The 16,487-nt window shown below is 35.0% G+C and overlaps 2 protein-coding genes across 2 annotated transcripts; both read left to right on the top strand.

The window, feature by feature from the left end:
• The first annotated feature begins 217 nt into the window (after nucleotides 1-217).
• Nucleotides 218-1,451, top strand: LOC108216267 (caffeoylshikimate esterase). Its single transcript, XM_017388979.2, has one exon. It carries the CDS (start codon nucleotides 284-286, stop codon nucleotides 1,280-1,282), a length of 999 nt encoding a protein of 332 aa, XP_017244468.1. The 5' UTR covers nucleotides 218-283; the 3' UTR covers nucleotides 1,283-1,451.
• Nucleotides 1,452-5,405: 3,954 nt separating this feature from the next.
• Nucleotides 5,406-16,049, top strand: LOC108219062 (probable inactive ATP-dependent zinc metalloprotease FTSHI 4, chloroplastic). The gene is made up of 16 exons (XM_017392314.2): nucleotides 5,406-5,776; nucleotides 6,263-6,518; nucleotides 6,793-7,168; nucleotides 7,728-7,986; nucleotides 9,370-9,501; nucleotides 10,696-10,770; nucleotides 10,872-10,997; nucleotides 11,092-11,201; nucleotides 11,282-11,360; nucleotides 11,470-11,607; nucleotides 11,724-11,835; nucleotides 12,615-12,778; nucleotides 12,942-13,047; nucleotides 13,277-13,353; nucleotides 15,369-15,512; nucleotides 15,595-16,049. The coding sequence occupies exons 1-16, from the start codon at nucleotides 5,531-5,533 to the stop codon at nucleotides 15,736-15,738; spliced, it is 2,544 nt and encodes an 847-aa protein (XP_017247803.1). The 5' UTR covers nucleotides 5,406-5,530; the 3' UTR covers nucleotides 15,739-16,049.
• The last annotated feature ends 438 nt before the right edge of the window (nucleotides 16,050-16,487 follow it).

The raw sequence follows: 16,487 nt of genomic DNA, 5'->3' as shown, positions 1-16,487 counted from the left end.
TCTGGATTTATAAGTTGGAAGTATTTATTTCGTATCGTTTGTGCAAAAAGTCAAGAAGCACTTATAAAAAGCTAGAATGCTAGCTTTTGTTTCACGACTTCTACTTATTTACCAGATACTTTAATCACTTATAGGTTTTAACTTGCTTTTAACTTCAACTCCACTTATTTATTTTAAGCAAGGAGCAATTATTTCAAGCCCACCGAAATGTTTTTGTGTGTGTATAATACAGTATATATACACTCAACCACAGAACATATATCAAACCCAATTATCCGGAACTATGGCTGAACCCAAACTAGTCCATCCAGTGGCAGAAGCCAGTGCTACGAGTCCCTTCGGCTCTCTAACTGCTGACGAGTTCTACGCTCGTCACTCAGTGAAGCACTCGTCCGAGTTCATCACCAATTCTCGCGGTCTCAAGCTTTTCACTCAGTGGTGGACTCCACTTCCTCCCACTCAGATCGTTGGAATTATTGCCGCCGTCCACGGATTCACCGGCGAGTCGAGCTGGTTCGTCCAACTCACCGCCGTGCATTTCGCCAAACACGGATTCGCTGTGTGCGCAATCGATCACCAAGGCCATGGATACTCCGAAGGCCTCGTCGCTCACATTCCGGACATCAATCCCGTCGTCGACGACTGTATCGCGTTTTTCGACTCCTTTAGGGCTCGTTACGCGCCGTCGCTACCTTCATTCCTCTACTCTGAATCTCTCGGCGGCGCAATTGCGTTGCTAATTACTCTTCGCCGCAGCGGTTCAAAGCCGTACGACGGCGTTGTTCTGAACGGAGCGATGTGCGGGATCAGCGACAAGTTCAAACCGGCGTGGCCGTTGGAGCACTTCTTATCCGTCGTCGCGGCGGTGATTCCTACGTGGCAGGTGATCCCCACGCGCGGCTCCATCCCCGATATGTCGTTCAGAGTGGACTGGAAACGTAAACTGGCCATCGCAAGCCCGAGGCGCAGTATGGCTCGGCCACGCGCGGCCACCGCACAGGAATTACTCCGAGTATGCAGAGAGCTGCAAGGAAGATTCGAGGAAATCGACGTTCCGTTGCTTATTGTACACGGAGGAGACGACGTCGTTTGTGATCCGGCGTGTGTGGAGGAGTTGTATCGACGCGCGGCGAGTAAAGATAAGACGATAAAGATATATCCAGGGTTGTTGCACCAGATGATAGGAGAAGAGGAGAAGGACGTGGAGACCGTGTTCGGGGATGTTGTGGAGTGGCTCAAGGACAGAGCAGCACGCGCCGCCGTGCACGGTGGTGATGTATGATAGTACTCATTTATATTTTGCTAAATAAAATTATAAACAATTTATTTCTGTAGTACAAGTAGTAGGTTCTTAAGACAAAAGTGAAAATTGGTAGTAATTGGTTACGAACTTGCGATGGTTATGCATGAGACTTTGAAATTTGGCCATACATGTAATTTTTGTTTATTGAGATGGCATCATTTAGGGCTGTTTTGCTGGGTTCAAAAGAATTGACTTATTGCTTAAAATAAAAAAAGTGAATTATAAGTGAAAAGTTGGCTTAAACTTATAAGTTATTAAAAGTGTTTGGATACCCGTGACTTATAAGTCACAAAGAAGCTTCAAATTAGAAAAAAAGTTAGGTTTCTTAGCTTTTTTCCTTGGCTTCTCAAGCACCATTTTAAGTGCTTTTATAAGTTACCCAAACAAAAAAGTTGAAGCCCTCTTTTTTTATAAATAAGTCATATAAGCTGAGGTTGCCAAACACCCACTTAGTTTAGTTTGGTCTTCTGCACGGTAAATTTTAAGCCTCCAAAATCAGAATTAACATAACACTACTGTATGAAACAAAAAGTTGCAGATGCACGGGAAAGCACAGCACAAGTTGGAATGGACTGTAGTCTGTACAAGCACGGGTGAGTGGTGAACAGATTAGTACAACCAAACTGTGGACAAACGGTGAATCTGTCAGCTCAAATGGGGCACCTCTATCAAAAATTATAAATAGATGAGAATTATATATTTCTTATAAAATTTATTTATTTTAACAATTTGAGGAGTGCGGGGATATGTCAAAAATTGGCAACAATCTTAAATTTTAATATTATGACGATCAAAATTGTTACGTTACATTAATTTAGTACTTTTTGGACGCCCTTTTGGAGATGCTTATGTACAACAAATGCCATGATAGTTCACTAATTTTTTTTTCAATTACTGAACTGATAAAATACGCTGTACCTAGGTACTTAGTAAGAAAAAACATAAACATACACCAATTTAGTCCAACTTTGAAATATATATATATATATATATATATATATATATATATATATATTATATATATATATATATATATATATATATTATATATATATATAGAGTTAAGTTCTATGGAGTACAAAAAAAATTGGAGTATTGGAGTACAAAATTTGAAAAAATGTAATCTAGTCATCTAAATTTCAATTTTTTTTGTCCAATAATATTTGTAAATATTTGACAACCTGCACATTATGTTCTGCAACATAAACATCGTGATCAAACGGTAGAATAATTACTTTTATAAATCATAGAACTCTATGTTCTGCAATACAACTAATAAGCAGAACAATAATCCTAAAACTTGTTAAAGTTGAAAGATATTAATGATTAATTGACAATTATGTGCAAGACAACTTATAAATGATAGATTATATCAAAATTTGGATAATTAAAGATATTATATAGGATCAAACTAAAAAATTATGATTTGTACTCCAATACTCCAATGTTTTTATGTACTCCATAGAACTTAACACTATATATATATATGGAAAAATATCGCAATTATGATGCTAAAATTCCATCTGTATTTTGTTGCATTATTGAATAAAAGTAGGATAGAAGAATCAAAAATAAAAGAGACTGATAGCTGAAATATTAATTTTGATGAATTATTATTCTGAATCAACGAGGATTAAAAAGGGTTATTAAATTAAGAGAAAATAGACTTTTTCGTAACCTAACTTACTGTTTATTTAGAAATTTATCATTAAATTATAAAAAAATTCTTCTAGTCATTAATGTTAGGTGCGGATTTTTTTAGTCATTAACGTTAGGTTCAGATTTGATTATTAACATTATGTTATTTTTGCAGCATTATTAAAATATAGGGAAATCTACAAAACTACCTACCTTTTCTTTAATTATTTACAAAAATACTACCTTCCAGAATTCTTTTTAAAAATACCTTTTCATAAAATCTTTTTTTCAAAAATACTGTTTGCAACTTTTGCAACCTCATCTGCAACTCCAGGCGGCGCCAGCCGTGTTGCAACCTCTTTTGCAACTTCATATGCAACCAAATTCCTGATTTCAAGTTCCAGTTTTCGAATGTCGTTATATATATATATATATCGATTCCGAAAATGAGGTCGAAAACGACATTCGAAAACTGGAACTTGAAATCAGGATTTGTAATTGCATATATGGTTGCATATGGTTGTATTCAGTTGCATATGGTTGCATTCAGTTGATTCTATTGTAATCTAACGGCCCCGCCAGGGGCACACCATACATCTGTTGTTACTTACAGTTTTCAGTTGCAACTTTTGCAACCTCATTTGCAACTTTTGCAACTTACAGTTTTCAGTTGAACTAGTTGCAATTGCAGTTGCAACTGTTGCAACTTTCCATTTTTATTTGCAACTTTTGCAACCTCATTTGCAACTTTTGCAACCTCATTTCCATTTTTATTTGCAACTTTTGCAACCTCATTTGCAACTTTTACGGCTGCGCCGCCCAAGGTTGCAAATGAGGTTGCAAAGGTTGCAAATCGTATTTTTGAAAAAAAAATTTTATGAAAAGGTATTTTTAAAAACAATGAAAAAGATGGTAGTATTTTTAAAAAAATAATTTTACAGATGGGTATTTTTAAAAAGATCCCTAAAATATAGTGGAGTCTACAATATTCGGTGATATGATATATATGTGTGTGTATATACATCCATATGTTCTACTCGGAGTTTACCTTGAAAGACGAGAGTTTGACACGCATTTTCAGGCTCCTGGAAGATATAGTTTCGTAATTATTATTTTTGTGAATAAAAATTTAACGTTCAAATTTTCATACACAAAAAGAAATTCTGAAAATTAAGTTATGGAACAGTGCTTCATAAGAGGCAAGAACCTTAAAATACGTATCAAACAGTGGAAAATAATAAAAAAGAAATGAGGAGGAAGAAATAATAATAATATAAATTTGAGTCTGTAAAAAAAATTGTTTATGACTATTGATTTCAGATTGATGATTTAATAAAATTTTAAACTTATAATTATAATTTTATCGGCTTATTATTACTTAATTAATCCTTCTCATTTCTTTATAGTTATTTGTAGGGGTGTGCATTCGGTTCGGTTAACCGAAAACCGTACCGAAAAACCGAAATAATTTCGGTTCGGTTAACCGAAATTTATATTTCGGTTCGGTTTTCGGTAGCCAAATTTCGATTTTTCGGTTTTTCGGTTTTTCGGTTTTCTAAACTCGGTTAACCGAAAACCGAATGGTTAACCGAACTTTTATATATTTAAAAAAAAAATTAATATTTTGACTAATAATAGATATATTATAATTTATAAGTGTGTATGTCTCTAAGTCTGTGACTGTGGGACTGAAGTTGTGTCTATGAAGGTTCCAAACCAAGCTCCTAAAAGAATCAAACAATCAAACTCGAACACGTCAAAGTATATATTCTTGCATCGTCGATCCAGTTTTGTGTCTATATGCTTGAATCGATTTCTTAAATCGATTCATTTTTGAATCTTTGTGGGTATCAGACTATCAGTATATGAATCATCCACTATGCCAGTATGCTTATCATCCTAGGTTTGTATCACTGTGTATGTTAATTTTACTACTTTTTCTTTGTGCGCCACTGCCGATTGGGGGGCTTCAGATTTGTGTGTTTTGTGGCAGAGTGTGTGTTGCTTCACTTTGGTTGCTGTGCTGCAGCCTGAAAGAAACAAAAGATTGTATGGTTTTGGTTTTTTTTTTAAAACTATTTTGGCAATAATTCTCAGATTGTGTAAAAAATTCGGTTTATAAATTCGGTTTTCGGTAATAACCGAATTTTAAATTTCGGTTCGGTTATAAACCGAAATTAATTCGGTTCGGTTTTCGGTAGGGATTTTTGTAGAATTTCGGTTTCGGTTAACCGAAAAAAATTTCGGTTTCGGTTTCGGTTAACCGAATGCACAGCCCTAGTTATTTGTCCATACGTCACACGTATTTTAAGCTTTTTACTCCTTATGAAAATAAATATTAAACTACTTATAAAAAATGAATATTAAACCAACACAAAAAATTTGAATAAAAATACATAAAACATTGGGAATTAATTAGGTTTGTGAAGGGCCAAAAGGGGGCAGTGGGGTGTGTATCTGAAAAGAATCTAAGCAGTTTTATGGGCCTCATCTGAATAAATTTGACAAATTAATTGCAACAAATTAGCAAGTCTTGGGCGATGAAGGATAAGAAGAGAAGTGTAAATTAGAAACTAGAAGAAGCAGAAGATGACGATGTTGAATACAACAAGAGCAACATCATTAGATATATATCATTTTCCCAATTTCTCAAAACCCCGTCTTGCTGTTTCTTCTAAAACCCTTTTCTTTAATTCCCCATTTCAATCTTTTTCTCGACATGTTTTTGCTAAATCTTCACTACCCTTTAACCCCAGGTTGCTTAAAGTTAGAGCTTTTGATTCCAACCCAGCTAAACCCCAGGAACAAGACACTGAGTCAGCTCAGCTGTTTGAGGTATTGGTTCTGAATTTTTGTCACTGTTGTGGTTCATGATTAGATAAATAGCCCATTTGAGTATTTTTCCATTTGACGATTTATTTATTTCCATTTGATGTGAATTGAATAATTTTAGTGCTGGGTGTTGACTGTTGATGGTTGTGTAATATTATTGATGTTCATCGAGTGTTTCTTGCATATTGAGTTTGTGATGGCCAGGAGCCGCAGTGGCTAGCTTTTTCTGACGAAGGGGTTGAATAGAAATAAATCGTCTTGCAATTTGGGGAGTTACCGGCACATCACTGCTGAGCCCACATTTGTTTTTCGATATAGGAAGTAAATGTAGATAAATAAAGTTGAACATCTTTTTGCCCCCAAAACTTGCGATTTGAAATTTAGGAAGATATTGAAAAAGTCTTTCATTAAACAATAAACACATTATGTATCTAATTTATCTAATGAAGGTTTTGATTTGGTAATTTTTTTGTGACAATGGGTTTTCAGAATTTGAAGGAAGCAGAACGAGAAAGGATTAATAAATTAGAAGAACTTGAAAGGAAAGCAAATGTTCAGTTAGAAAGGCAACTTGTCATGGCTTCCGACTGGAGCAGGGCGTTGTTAACCATGCGGGGAAAATTGAAAGGAACAGAGTGGGACCCTGAAACTTCACATAAGATAAACTATAGTGAATTCAAGAGACTTCTTGAGACAAACAATGTGCAGTATATGGAGTACTCAAACTATGGACAGTCAGTATCAGGTACTGCATAATATTGTATAAGCACTTGCATTGTCATTTTAAAATTTATGTATGTTGTCTGCTTATGAAGTGAGAAATCTTAGCTAAGCTTAGACTCTGTAACAAATATTATTTCTATAGGCATTTATGTGAATTTTAGTGACTGCCTGACTGGTTTTTCCACAAGCTTATAATGTGTAGTAATCATTGTCTACATGACTATAGAAAGCAAATGGTATTAGAATTTCGGTATATCCTCTTTCTTATTTTCTCCAAACTCATGTCTTTTACCCAGTGATCCTTCCATATTACAAAGATGAAAAGTCTCAAGGGTCAGGAGGTGATTCGAGAAAGGAAATTGTCTTCCGTCGTCATGTAGTTGATCGAATGCCAATTGATGCTTGGAGTGATGTTTGGGGGAAGTTGCATCAGCAGCTTGTAAATGTCGACGTCTATCATATTGGCACAGTTCCTGCAGAAGTGTATACTAGTGTGGCAACTGCAGTAGTGTGGGGCATGCGACTTGCACTTGCCATTGGAGTGTATATATGGATTGATAATAGGATGAGACCGATTTATGCAAAGCTGATACCTTGTGACCTGGGAACCCCTCCCACAAAGACGAGGCAGCCACTTAAACGCAAGGCCCTTGGATCATTAGGGAAGAGCAGGTATGTTATGACTTATGAGTAATATATTGGTAGCTTGGATGTTCAAAACATGTTTGAAGATGTTGTGCCTTCATGCATGTTGCGACTTTTCTTTTCTGCTTCTTGCTGAACTTCAATCATCCAAAGGCTCCACCTTTTTGCCTTCCATAAGGATATCAAATCGTATTTCCGCAAAGGAAATATATATATATATATATATATATATATATATATATATATATATTCATTGTAGCTTCCTATCTTAGTATTTATTTGGCTAATTCTTAATATGACGTTTAGTTTTACTGTTATCCTGGAGTATTCTGTTTCAGCTGTGCTATTGCCACTGTATTGACAAGTGAAATTGGAAACTGACTGGAATTTTTTTATCACATATATATATATATATAGAAACATATAAATATGGCCTATATTACACACACACACACACGTTGCAATTTTACATAAAGCTGTTCTTCTGAGGTGAGTAGGAGTAGGATATATATGCAAAGATAAAAGTATTAGAGAATGATAAAAATCATATTTTGTGGATATAAATATTTCTATTTTATTTTACTAGGGCAAAATTTATAGCTGCGGAAGAAACCACAGGTGTGACCTTTGAAGATTTTGCTGGTCAGGAATATATTAAAAGGGAGCTACAAGAGATTGTTCGAATACTAAAAAACGATGAAGAGTTTCAAAATAAAGGTATATATTGTCCTAAAGGTGTGCTCCTCCATGGTCCACCTGGAACTGGTAAAACCCTTCTTGCAAAAGCTATTGCTGGCGAAGCAGGACTTCCTTTTTTTGCAGCTAATGGCACTGATTTTGTAGAGGTAAGACCTTACTTTTTCACTAGTTTCCCTCTCAATAGAAGTTGAAGTTAGTTATGTAGATCAGGTTGCAGCAATAGCCATAATATTATTCTTTGTCTTGCTTGTTATATGATTTCCCTGTACTCTGAGATGACATGAAATGATGACAACCTAAGAGGAAGAGGCAATGGCCAAAAGTTAGACAAATTGAAAATTAAGGAAATATGGGGTGTGGCAAAGAACACAAATTAATGACTGTGTACTCCAGTTCATTACTCAATATTCAAGTTATTGGCATGGCTAACTTAGTATGAGAGACTTAACCACTAATCTCTGTGTACAACGTCCACTAGTTCTTATGTTTTGCATGTTGTAATTAAATTTAGCACACTGATATTATCTAAAGTCCCATATGTAGTCTTGTTTCTGTCGGCATTTTGTCTTCTAGTTGGGATAAATTTTCTTACTTAAGTAGTCATATTGGAAGTCACTAATTGGATTGTAATACAGAGCACAAATTTGTTAGAGAGGTGCGAGTAATCTAGAGTTCTTAAGTTAATGAAAAAAGTTTAGGTATATTCGGGGCTTTATATTCAATCCCTTAGACCACATTCTTGATATTATATTCTAGACACAAACATCTATAAGATGCAATCAGGCACATATTTTCTTTGGCCCTGACCTCTTTAACATAAGTTTTAGAGTGGATTTCTCTGAACCACATAAGGCTTATGAAATCCAGATTGTAGTCTACAGCCTGAAAATCTATTTTTGACCAAATATCTCACTTTTAAGCCCAGTTACAAGAGTAAAAATGTTCATTTTAATTATGGTCCGTATATGTTTAAAGTTGGGATTTGTAACTCTTCAGTAAGATCCTGAGCAGTAGAAATGTAGGACCTTTTAAGCAGTATACCGGAAATTGAAAGTTAGATCTTCCCATAGACATTTCGTAATTTCAGGTTTAAGAGCAAATTTTTACTGCCTCCGTCCCACTGGAATATATACATATGAATTGGACACGGAGACCAAGAAAAGTGTAGAAAGTAATATAAGTCGTGTTACGGTATATAAGTTCTCTGCCTTGGGACATGTTCCATGCCAAGGTTTGAACTTCATTGTAACTGTATTCTAGATGCATGTTGTAACTAATGCTTACTTAACAACTGTCATGTGCTTTACTTCGCTGGCATACCCTAGATTTCCTGATAAGTTTATGCTTGCACATTGTTAACAATTTAGGAAAAAGGAAACATAATTAGGAGGAAAAAGAGTAGATACATGTAATTTCCTGGAAAAGTAACGCGTTGTCTTATGTTTTCTTTAATGCTATTGTTGACAGATTTGTAAAGTAAACATTCTTTAAGCTCCGGATACTAGCTAAACGGAAATTTAATATTGCAGATGTTTGTTGGTGTTGCAGCATCTCGTGTTAAGGATCTTTTTGCTAATGCCAGATCATACGCTCCTTCTATTATTTTTATCGACGAGATAGATGCTATTGGCAGCAAACGTGGCGGACCTGATATTGGCGGGGTAATAATTTTATTTATCATTGATTGCAGAAAATTGTATACGTTATCCCTTCATCAGCCTATAGATCTTATTTAGTATTATATAGCATAAGTTATTGGTTGTAACCTAACCTATCCTAGCATAGTTGATTTGAGATGGTGAAGATTTGCTAGTTATTTGGTTAGAAGTTACAATCCATATCCAATTTCATTAAACCAATTTCTTGTGTCTCCAAATTTTGGTACTTCTCTATGTTTTGATAATGAGGCTATAGAAAGTTCCTAATAAGCCATTGCTTACAATGTAGTAGGTCGAAGACTATCTTGCTATAACACCATTTCCAGTTGATATTAGAAATATGTTTGATAACATAGAATTGTCTTTTTTTAATTTTTATTCAATTTTGGAACGGAAATCTAATTTTTCTGTTAAATACATTCATTCCCAATTGTCGAATGTTGGTGAGAGAGACATAATTAAAGGCCATTATCATCAAACATGTTTTTCTATATTACTAGGTACAAGGACAACAAAAGAGAATACTTTGTCCAGCTCTGTATGTAAGCTTCGAAAAAAGCTAAATATTGTAATTTGGGATGCGTTGCTCCGATGCAAGAGAAGAGTAGAAGAGGTAGCTCAATGATATCATTTTAGCTGTCAATTCATCGAAATTTGGTGAATAGGGTAGACATGCTTAAAAGAACATAAACGATGCCAGCCTATGTTAATCTTTGCAAAGATATTTTAAACTCAAACCATTTAGCATAATTTCAGTTCCTTTATTTACGAACATAACAATGACTTGTAGCACGACTTCAATAATTATTTATCTAGAATACATGTATGCACGATATTATATCTACTTCTATTGGGAGTGCGGTTTGTCTAATGCCCTTTGTCACTGTAACCACATATGCATACACACCCATTCGTATAGAAAACTTAAAGAAGTAAATGTCGCCAAACGCTAGAGCTTTTGGCAATGCAAGAGAACAGGCAAGTAGTTGGGAAGTTGCCATCACATACTTGAATTGATACAGCCATGTTATGAGATGTTCTCCTCCTGATTCACCTTGTATTTAAATGTAGCTTTAAATATTATATTTTGTTTAATATAATGCTGTCACATTTAATATTGAATGCTATTTGTTCCCAACAAAGTAATGTTCTCCTCTACTTGGTCTAAAGAATATTTGTATGTATCTGCTGTTTTAGGGTGGTGCAGAGAGAGAACAAGGTTTGCTTCAAATACTAACTGAGATGGATGGTTTCAAAGAAGCAACATCACAAGTATGCCTTTGATGGGAGTCCTTTTGTGTTTTAAAGTACCATACAGGTTTATCTACAATAAAAATTGAGCATTCAAAATTTAACTTCCTTGCACTTGTTAGGTGCTAATTATCGGTGCAACAAATAGATTAGATATTCTTGATCCTGCACTACTCAGAAAAGGTCGCTTTGACAAGATCATTCGAGTTGGTTTGCCATCTAAAGATGGTAGATTAGCTATTTTGAAGGTATGCTTCTGTCTTTAGTGAGTTTCTGTCTTATGGACCATCTTTATGAAGTGTTATGTGTTCTATATTTTAATTTTGCTAATGTGCATCCTAGGTACATGCCAGAAATAAATTCTTTCGTTCGGAGGAAGAGAAGGCTGGTCTACTGCAGGAAATTGCAGAGCTCACTGAAGATTTTACTGGTGCAGAACTGCAGAATATACTGTAAGACTTGCTCAAATTTTACTATATTAATATTTTTAAATGTAAGCTGGAAAACAAGCTGACACATGTTTACTGGACAGGAACGAAGCAGGTATACTTACTGCCAGGAAAGACTCAGACTTCATAGGACGGGAAGAACTCCTGGAAGCCTTGAAGAGGGTGAGTTAGGCACCTGATATGTTTTTCAAGAACAGTATTCGACGTGGTGTATTTAATGTGTTTGATTTTACTTGAGAGATTTGAACATCTTTACTATATAATCTTGCAGCAAAAAGGAACTTTTGAAACTGGACAAGAAGATAGTGCTGAAGTTCCTGAAGAACTTAAATTGAGACTGGCATACCGAGAAGCAGCCGTTGCGGTTCTTGCATGCTACTTTCCAGATCCCCACCGTCCTTTTACTGAGGTGGTTAAGCATCTGATCTTTTATGCACTATACTGTGTGTACATATTTATTAATTGTACTGTTTCTTGATATATTATATTTGTAATATATATGGACATGTTCTTTGTATCTTGCAGACAGATATTAATTCCATCCGAAGTCAGCCAAATATGCGGTATAAGGAGATGCCAGGCAGGGTTTTCAAAAGGAAAGAAGATTATGTTAACTCTATAGTGCGTGCATGTGCTCGTAAGTTTTTTTGGCAGATGTACTTTCTAGATATTGCCAGTCAAAATCCTCACTGCGGTGTTAAACAATTTTTTGGTAGAGCTAACTTTAGTGACTATTGTGCGCACTTGTGCTTGTACTAATGGGCATACAGAGAGTGTGAACAAAAATGTGAAAAGAATAATTCTTGCCTTCTCAATTCATTTATTTCTCTTTTCTCATACATATCTTTGTGGTTAAGTATTAATGCATGTGGTACAAAATGTAGCTCTTAATAATAGTGATTTTTTTTTTCTTGACCTTTGGCACTAGCCTTCTCCTTCCCCCTTTTTTCCTTGACATTTGGCACTCCTTTCTTTTGTTTTCCCCCCTTTTCTATTATTTTATTATTATTGCAATCATCAAATTTTGATAATTTTACTCAGCAAAATCTGAATAGACCAAGCACGACTTGTAAGTTATTAAGTGTGCCTAAGGGGATGGAAAACTGAACACAGTAGAGTGCCTTTTTTAAATTGAACACTGAATGTAAGGAGTCATTTAATGGTGGACCAGCACAATTGATGATCACCATATCTTACTTTGACACTGAACTTTGTTTTATATATCATTTCAGTATGTAATGACATCTGTGTAAAATAGCATAAAAATTCTTGTCGTTTGTCCTTTATTTTTTTTTTATGATAGAAAACTATCGAAGCTAGCTTGTGAAAAGTACTAAACTTTTTAGGTCATATCTGATCACAGTTGGTATTCAACTTCAATGATCACCTCTCTGTTCACTTGTAACTTTTTTATAGCAAGAGTAATTGAAGAGGAGATGTTTGGAGTTGACAATTTGTGCTGGATGTCCTCAAAGGCTACACTAGAAGCTTCAAGGCTTGTTGAGTTTTTAATACTGCAGACAGGGTTAACAGCTTTTGGGAAGGCATATTACAGAACCCAAAGTGATCTTGTGCCAAATGTGAGTGTCAGATAGGTGCTTCATGCAAATATAATATTTCATCTGTTTCAAAACAGTGGCCCGGTGGGGTTTTTCAAACTGTTTAAAATGGATGAAATTTTTTGTTTGTTTTACATTAAACTGGTTTGGAATAGCCCTCACTGATATTAAGCAACCCTTGCAGCTTGCTGCGAAGCTTGAAGCGCTCAGAGATGAGTACATGCGTTTTGCTGTGGAGAAATCTTCTTCTGTATTGAAGGAATACCATTCTGCGGTGGAGACAATCACAGGTTTTTTTCCCTTTTGCTGATGTATCAAGCTATCTATGTATTAGTTATGTATTCGTGATACTTTATTAATATGTCAATCTCCTAGCCAACAGAAAGATTCGATTATTACTTCGTAGAGCCGGTGCCGCTGTTGCCTGCGAGGGCCGTGCGGCCCATCTCCTGTGTATTAGTTATGTATTCATAATACTTTACTAATATGTCAGTCTCCTTGTGTTATGATTCTGTGTAGATATATTACTTGAAGATGGTGAGATTAATGCTGATGAAATTTGGAACATATACACAACTGCTCCTCGATTTTCTCAGGTAGTATTTCGGAAATTATCCTTTGTCATGCAAAACTAATTTTGATATATTGTTTTATTTTATGCCACAATTTCTCAGTTAGTATTTCGAGAACTTAACCTTGGTCAGGCCAAACTAGTTGTTGACAGATTGTTTTATTTTAGGCCTCTGATAATTTCGAATAAATACCCACACATTAGGTATGAAATCACATATATTAAACTTCTCTATGTAAATGGTTATAGAACTTAATATCCCATGCTCTTTTTTTCCTTCCTTACCAGAATGTGTTAAATTAAAGGAGCAGCAAAGATGGAGTCAGTCAAGGATAGTATAGTAAAGGCGTTAATTATTATCTTGTTTATATTTAATATTTGTCCAGTATATAATTTCCCACTTTTAATATACAAGGTATTAAGATGACAGATGAAAGTTGTAGTATTGATATTACACTCACTTTTTGCATTTTGTATTTGCTGAACTGATGCTACTAGTCTATAAGTTGCATATTTGTTTAGTTTATACTTTTGTTTAGGACTTCAGTTGCTTAGTTTATCTGTCTACTTTAGAACCCAAAATTCCTTCTTTCCAAATTTTGTTAATCTAGTACACCTGATCTAATTTGCCACATGAAAAAACGAATGGGGGTGACCTTTGGAAATAATTGTCGTAATCCTGGCTGTGCCAGTGCAATTTGCCTATTCACTATTTCCATTTCACAACCAACTAATATTTTCCTTCAAGATTGTCAACACCCTGATTGTGTATAGATCGAAGTAATTGTGACCTTAACCCATCACTCATCAGAATCCTCAGCTTTTTTAGATTGAAGAACAAATGCTCTACTGTCTTTTCCGTACACAATGTGGGCATGTAGTAATGCAGGACAAGTTACGAAGACATTTCTATAGCAATACATATCATTATCGAAGCCCAACTCCAAGCCAAAGAATAGGAGTTTCTGGAAAAACTAGTGTTTAGGATTATCTTTGCATGTATTAGCTAGTGTAGACGTGAGTTATCTTTAGACCGGGTACGATTAGGTAACTATGAATAGTGGTTTTACCTGTTTTTGATCCATTTAGAGAATTATATCTTTGTTGTAAAATTATGAGGGGTTCTTACTTGCGTGAGAGTAATAGTCTCTGTTACTCATCATCTACTAGGTGTTGGAACCCTCTTGCCTCTGAAAGGTGGGAAGTTGAGTCAAGGGACTGCTATTGTGAATTATATAAGTTTTAACATTCTTGAATACCATTAATTATCTAAAAAAAATATTCACAATCATGTCAGTGTTTGCACAGCTCATCTGAATCTTAATGACTTAGATAATGTCTCGACTTTTGAAAGTTCAAAACAAGTAACAATGTTGAAATAACGAGATTATAGTTTATGTTTTACCTTTGTATGTTGAATGATATGATGATTTTGCAACATCATGTCGGGGGGTTATTAGGTAAATAAAACAAAATCAAAATATAATTGATAAATCTCTCTAGTAATGTAATTGGGTCTAGGGGTTGGAAGGACTAATAACCCATACTATAGTTAAGCAGTTTGGCCGTATGCTTGATATGATTGTGTAATAGAACTTTTGATAGGGGATGACTTGACCAATAACATGAAAGGGAGTAGAAAAGGCGAGATATTACTTGGCTCTTTGACTACACTGAGTATTCCATCTTTGAAGTCATGTAAAGAGCTCAGTGCAAGGTAATTAATTGACTGGGATCCATAGAAACAAAAATACGGAAAACATCTTTATCAAAATTTATGATAGAAGAATTTATATAACCTCTGAACAATTATGGGCAACTGTTCCTTGTATTATAGCTTTCCTCCAATTTAGTCCCTTAATGTATAAGTTATGAATAGGTATAAGCTACTATCAAACATCTGGGTTGGTTCTTTTCAAGTACAATTATACTGATAGTATGTGATTCACATGATATATTATTTCCTAATCTTGTTCCTGTCAAAACAACAAGATGACCAGAACATTTCATAATATTCATTGTTGATGGTTATGTATTTAGCCTGCTGTGAGACCTGTTGATGAATATGGGGCCCTGATATATGCTGGGCGATGGGGAATCCATGGTGTCTCGCTTCCTGGGAGGATAACCTTTTCACCTGGTAATTCAGGGTTTGCTACTTTTGGTGCACCCCGTCCGATGGAGGTATGTGCATTACGCGTTCTATTTCTACTATACGTTTGTTGGAGCCGATGCTGATAGTTGTCCTTGCACGTTTTTCTCCCAGACCCAAGTCATTAGTGATGAGACTTGGAAGCTCATAGATGGAATATGGGACAAGAGGGTTGAGGAAATAAAAGCCGAAGCTTCAATTGAAGTTGAAGAAGAAAAGGAGACTCCTCAACTTTTGATGGGTAGTCATTTTGTTTAGACGGGACATGAAGATTAGATGGCTAACTTGTACATTAGTAAGAGTTGCATTACACAATTTCGGCCATATAAAGTTTAAATCTATACCAATAGATAAAGAAATTACATTCTGTTGTATGATTTTGTAATGCATAGAGCAGCCCGTTGTAATTAATATGGTACCAATCTTTTCTGGTTGGTGATTCTGGTACGACAAATCGTACCAGATTCACTGAGGACCTACAGTTCCATTGTTGTATTTCAAGATTGATGAGTAGAAGTTGGAAAAATTTATGAGATTGCAATAGTATTGACTAGTGCTGTTCATAAAAATTGAAGTCTATTCTGTAGTTTCAGTCTTTTTTATGCAAGGTTCATATTAAGGCTCCATCCTACGACATAACTTTTCTTCGACAAAACTTTTACAGAGTAAAAGCTACTTAAATCTATCAATCAGAAGGCAATACCAAGACATTTTCCTACAATGATAAACATCTTCCTGCATTGTAATAAAGAGAACAAACTGGTCGACATGACTTTTCTTTGAAAGTAGGTCGACATGACTTTTCTTTTAGAGTACTAACAGGTTATATTTGGTGTTCAAGAAATTCATGATTTATTGAAAAATCTCCAATTGGATTTCTATTATTTTTTTAAAACAATTTATCAATTATACTTGGATTTGGATAAAAATTCTCAATTTTATCAAAAACTCACCGATAAATTCAATAAGTCAATTGATTATATATAATTTCAACTAATTAGTTGTAA

The sequence above is a fragment of the Daucus carota genome, chromosome 4 (assembly GCF_001625215.2).
Source record: "Daucus carota subsp. sativus chromosome 4, DH1 v3.0, whole genome shotgun sequence".
Classification (NCBI taxonomy): domain Eukaryota; kingdom Viridiplantae; phylum Streptophyta; class Magnoliopsida; order Apiales; family Apiaceae; genus Daucus; species Daucus carota.
The sequence above is the reverse complement of the archived record's forward strand: the minus strand, read 5'-3'. Positions and strand labels throughout refer to the sequence as shown.

Bases quoted from the DNA above. Each gene is read 5' to 3' on its own strand.
- LOC108216267 (XM_017388979.2), top strand. From the start codon at position 284: ATGGCTGAACCCAAACTAGTCCATCCAGTGGCAGAAGCCAGTGCTACG.
- LOC108219062 (XM_017392314.2), top strand. From the start codon at position 5,531: ATGACGATGTTGAATACAACAAGAGCAACATCATTAGATATATATCAT. The intron at 9,502-10,695 runs GTAATAATTTTA...CTGCTGTTTTAG, and splicing joins GCGGACCTGATATTGGCGGG to GGTGGTGCAGAGAGAGAACA. The intron at 11,836-12,614 runs GTAAGTTTTTTT...ACTTTTTTATAG, and splicing joins TATAGTGCGTGCATGTGCTC to CAAGAGTAATTGAAGAGGAG.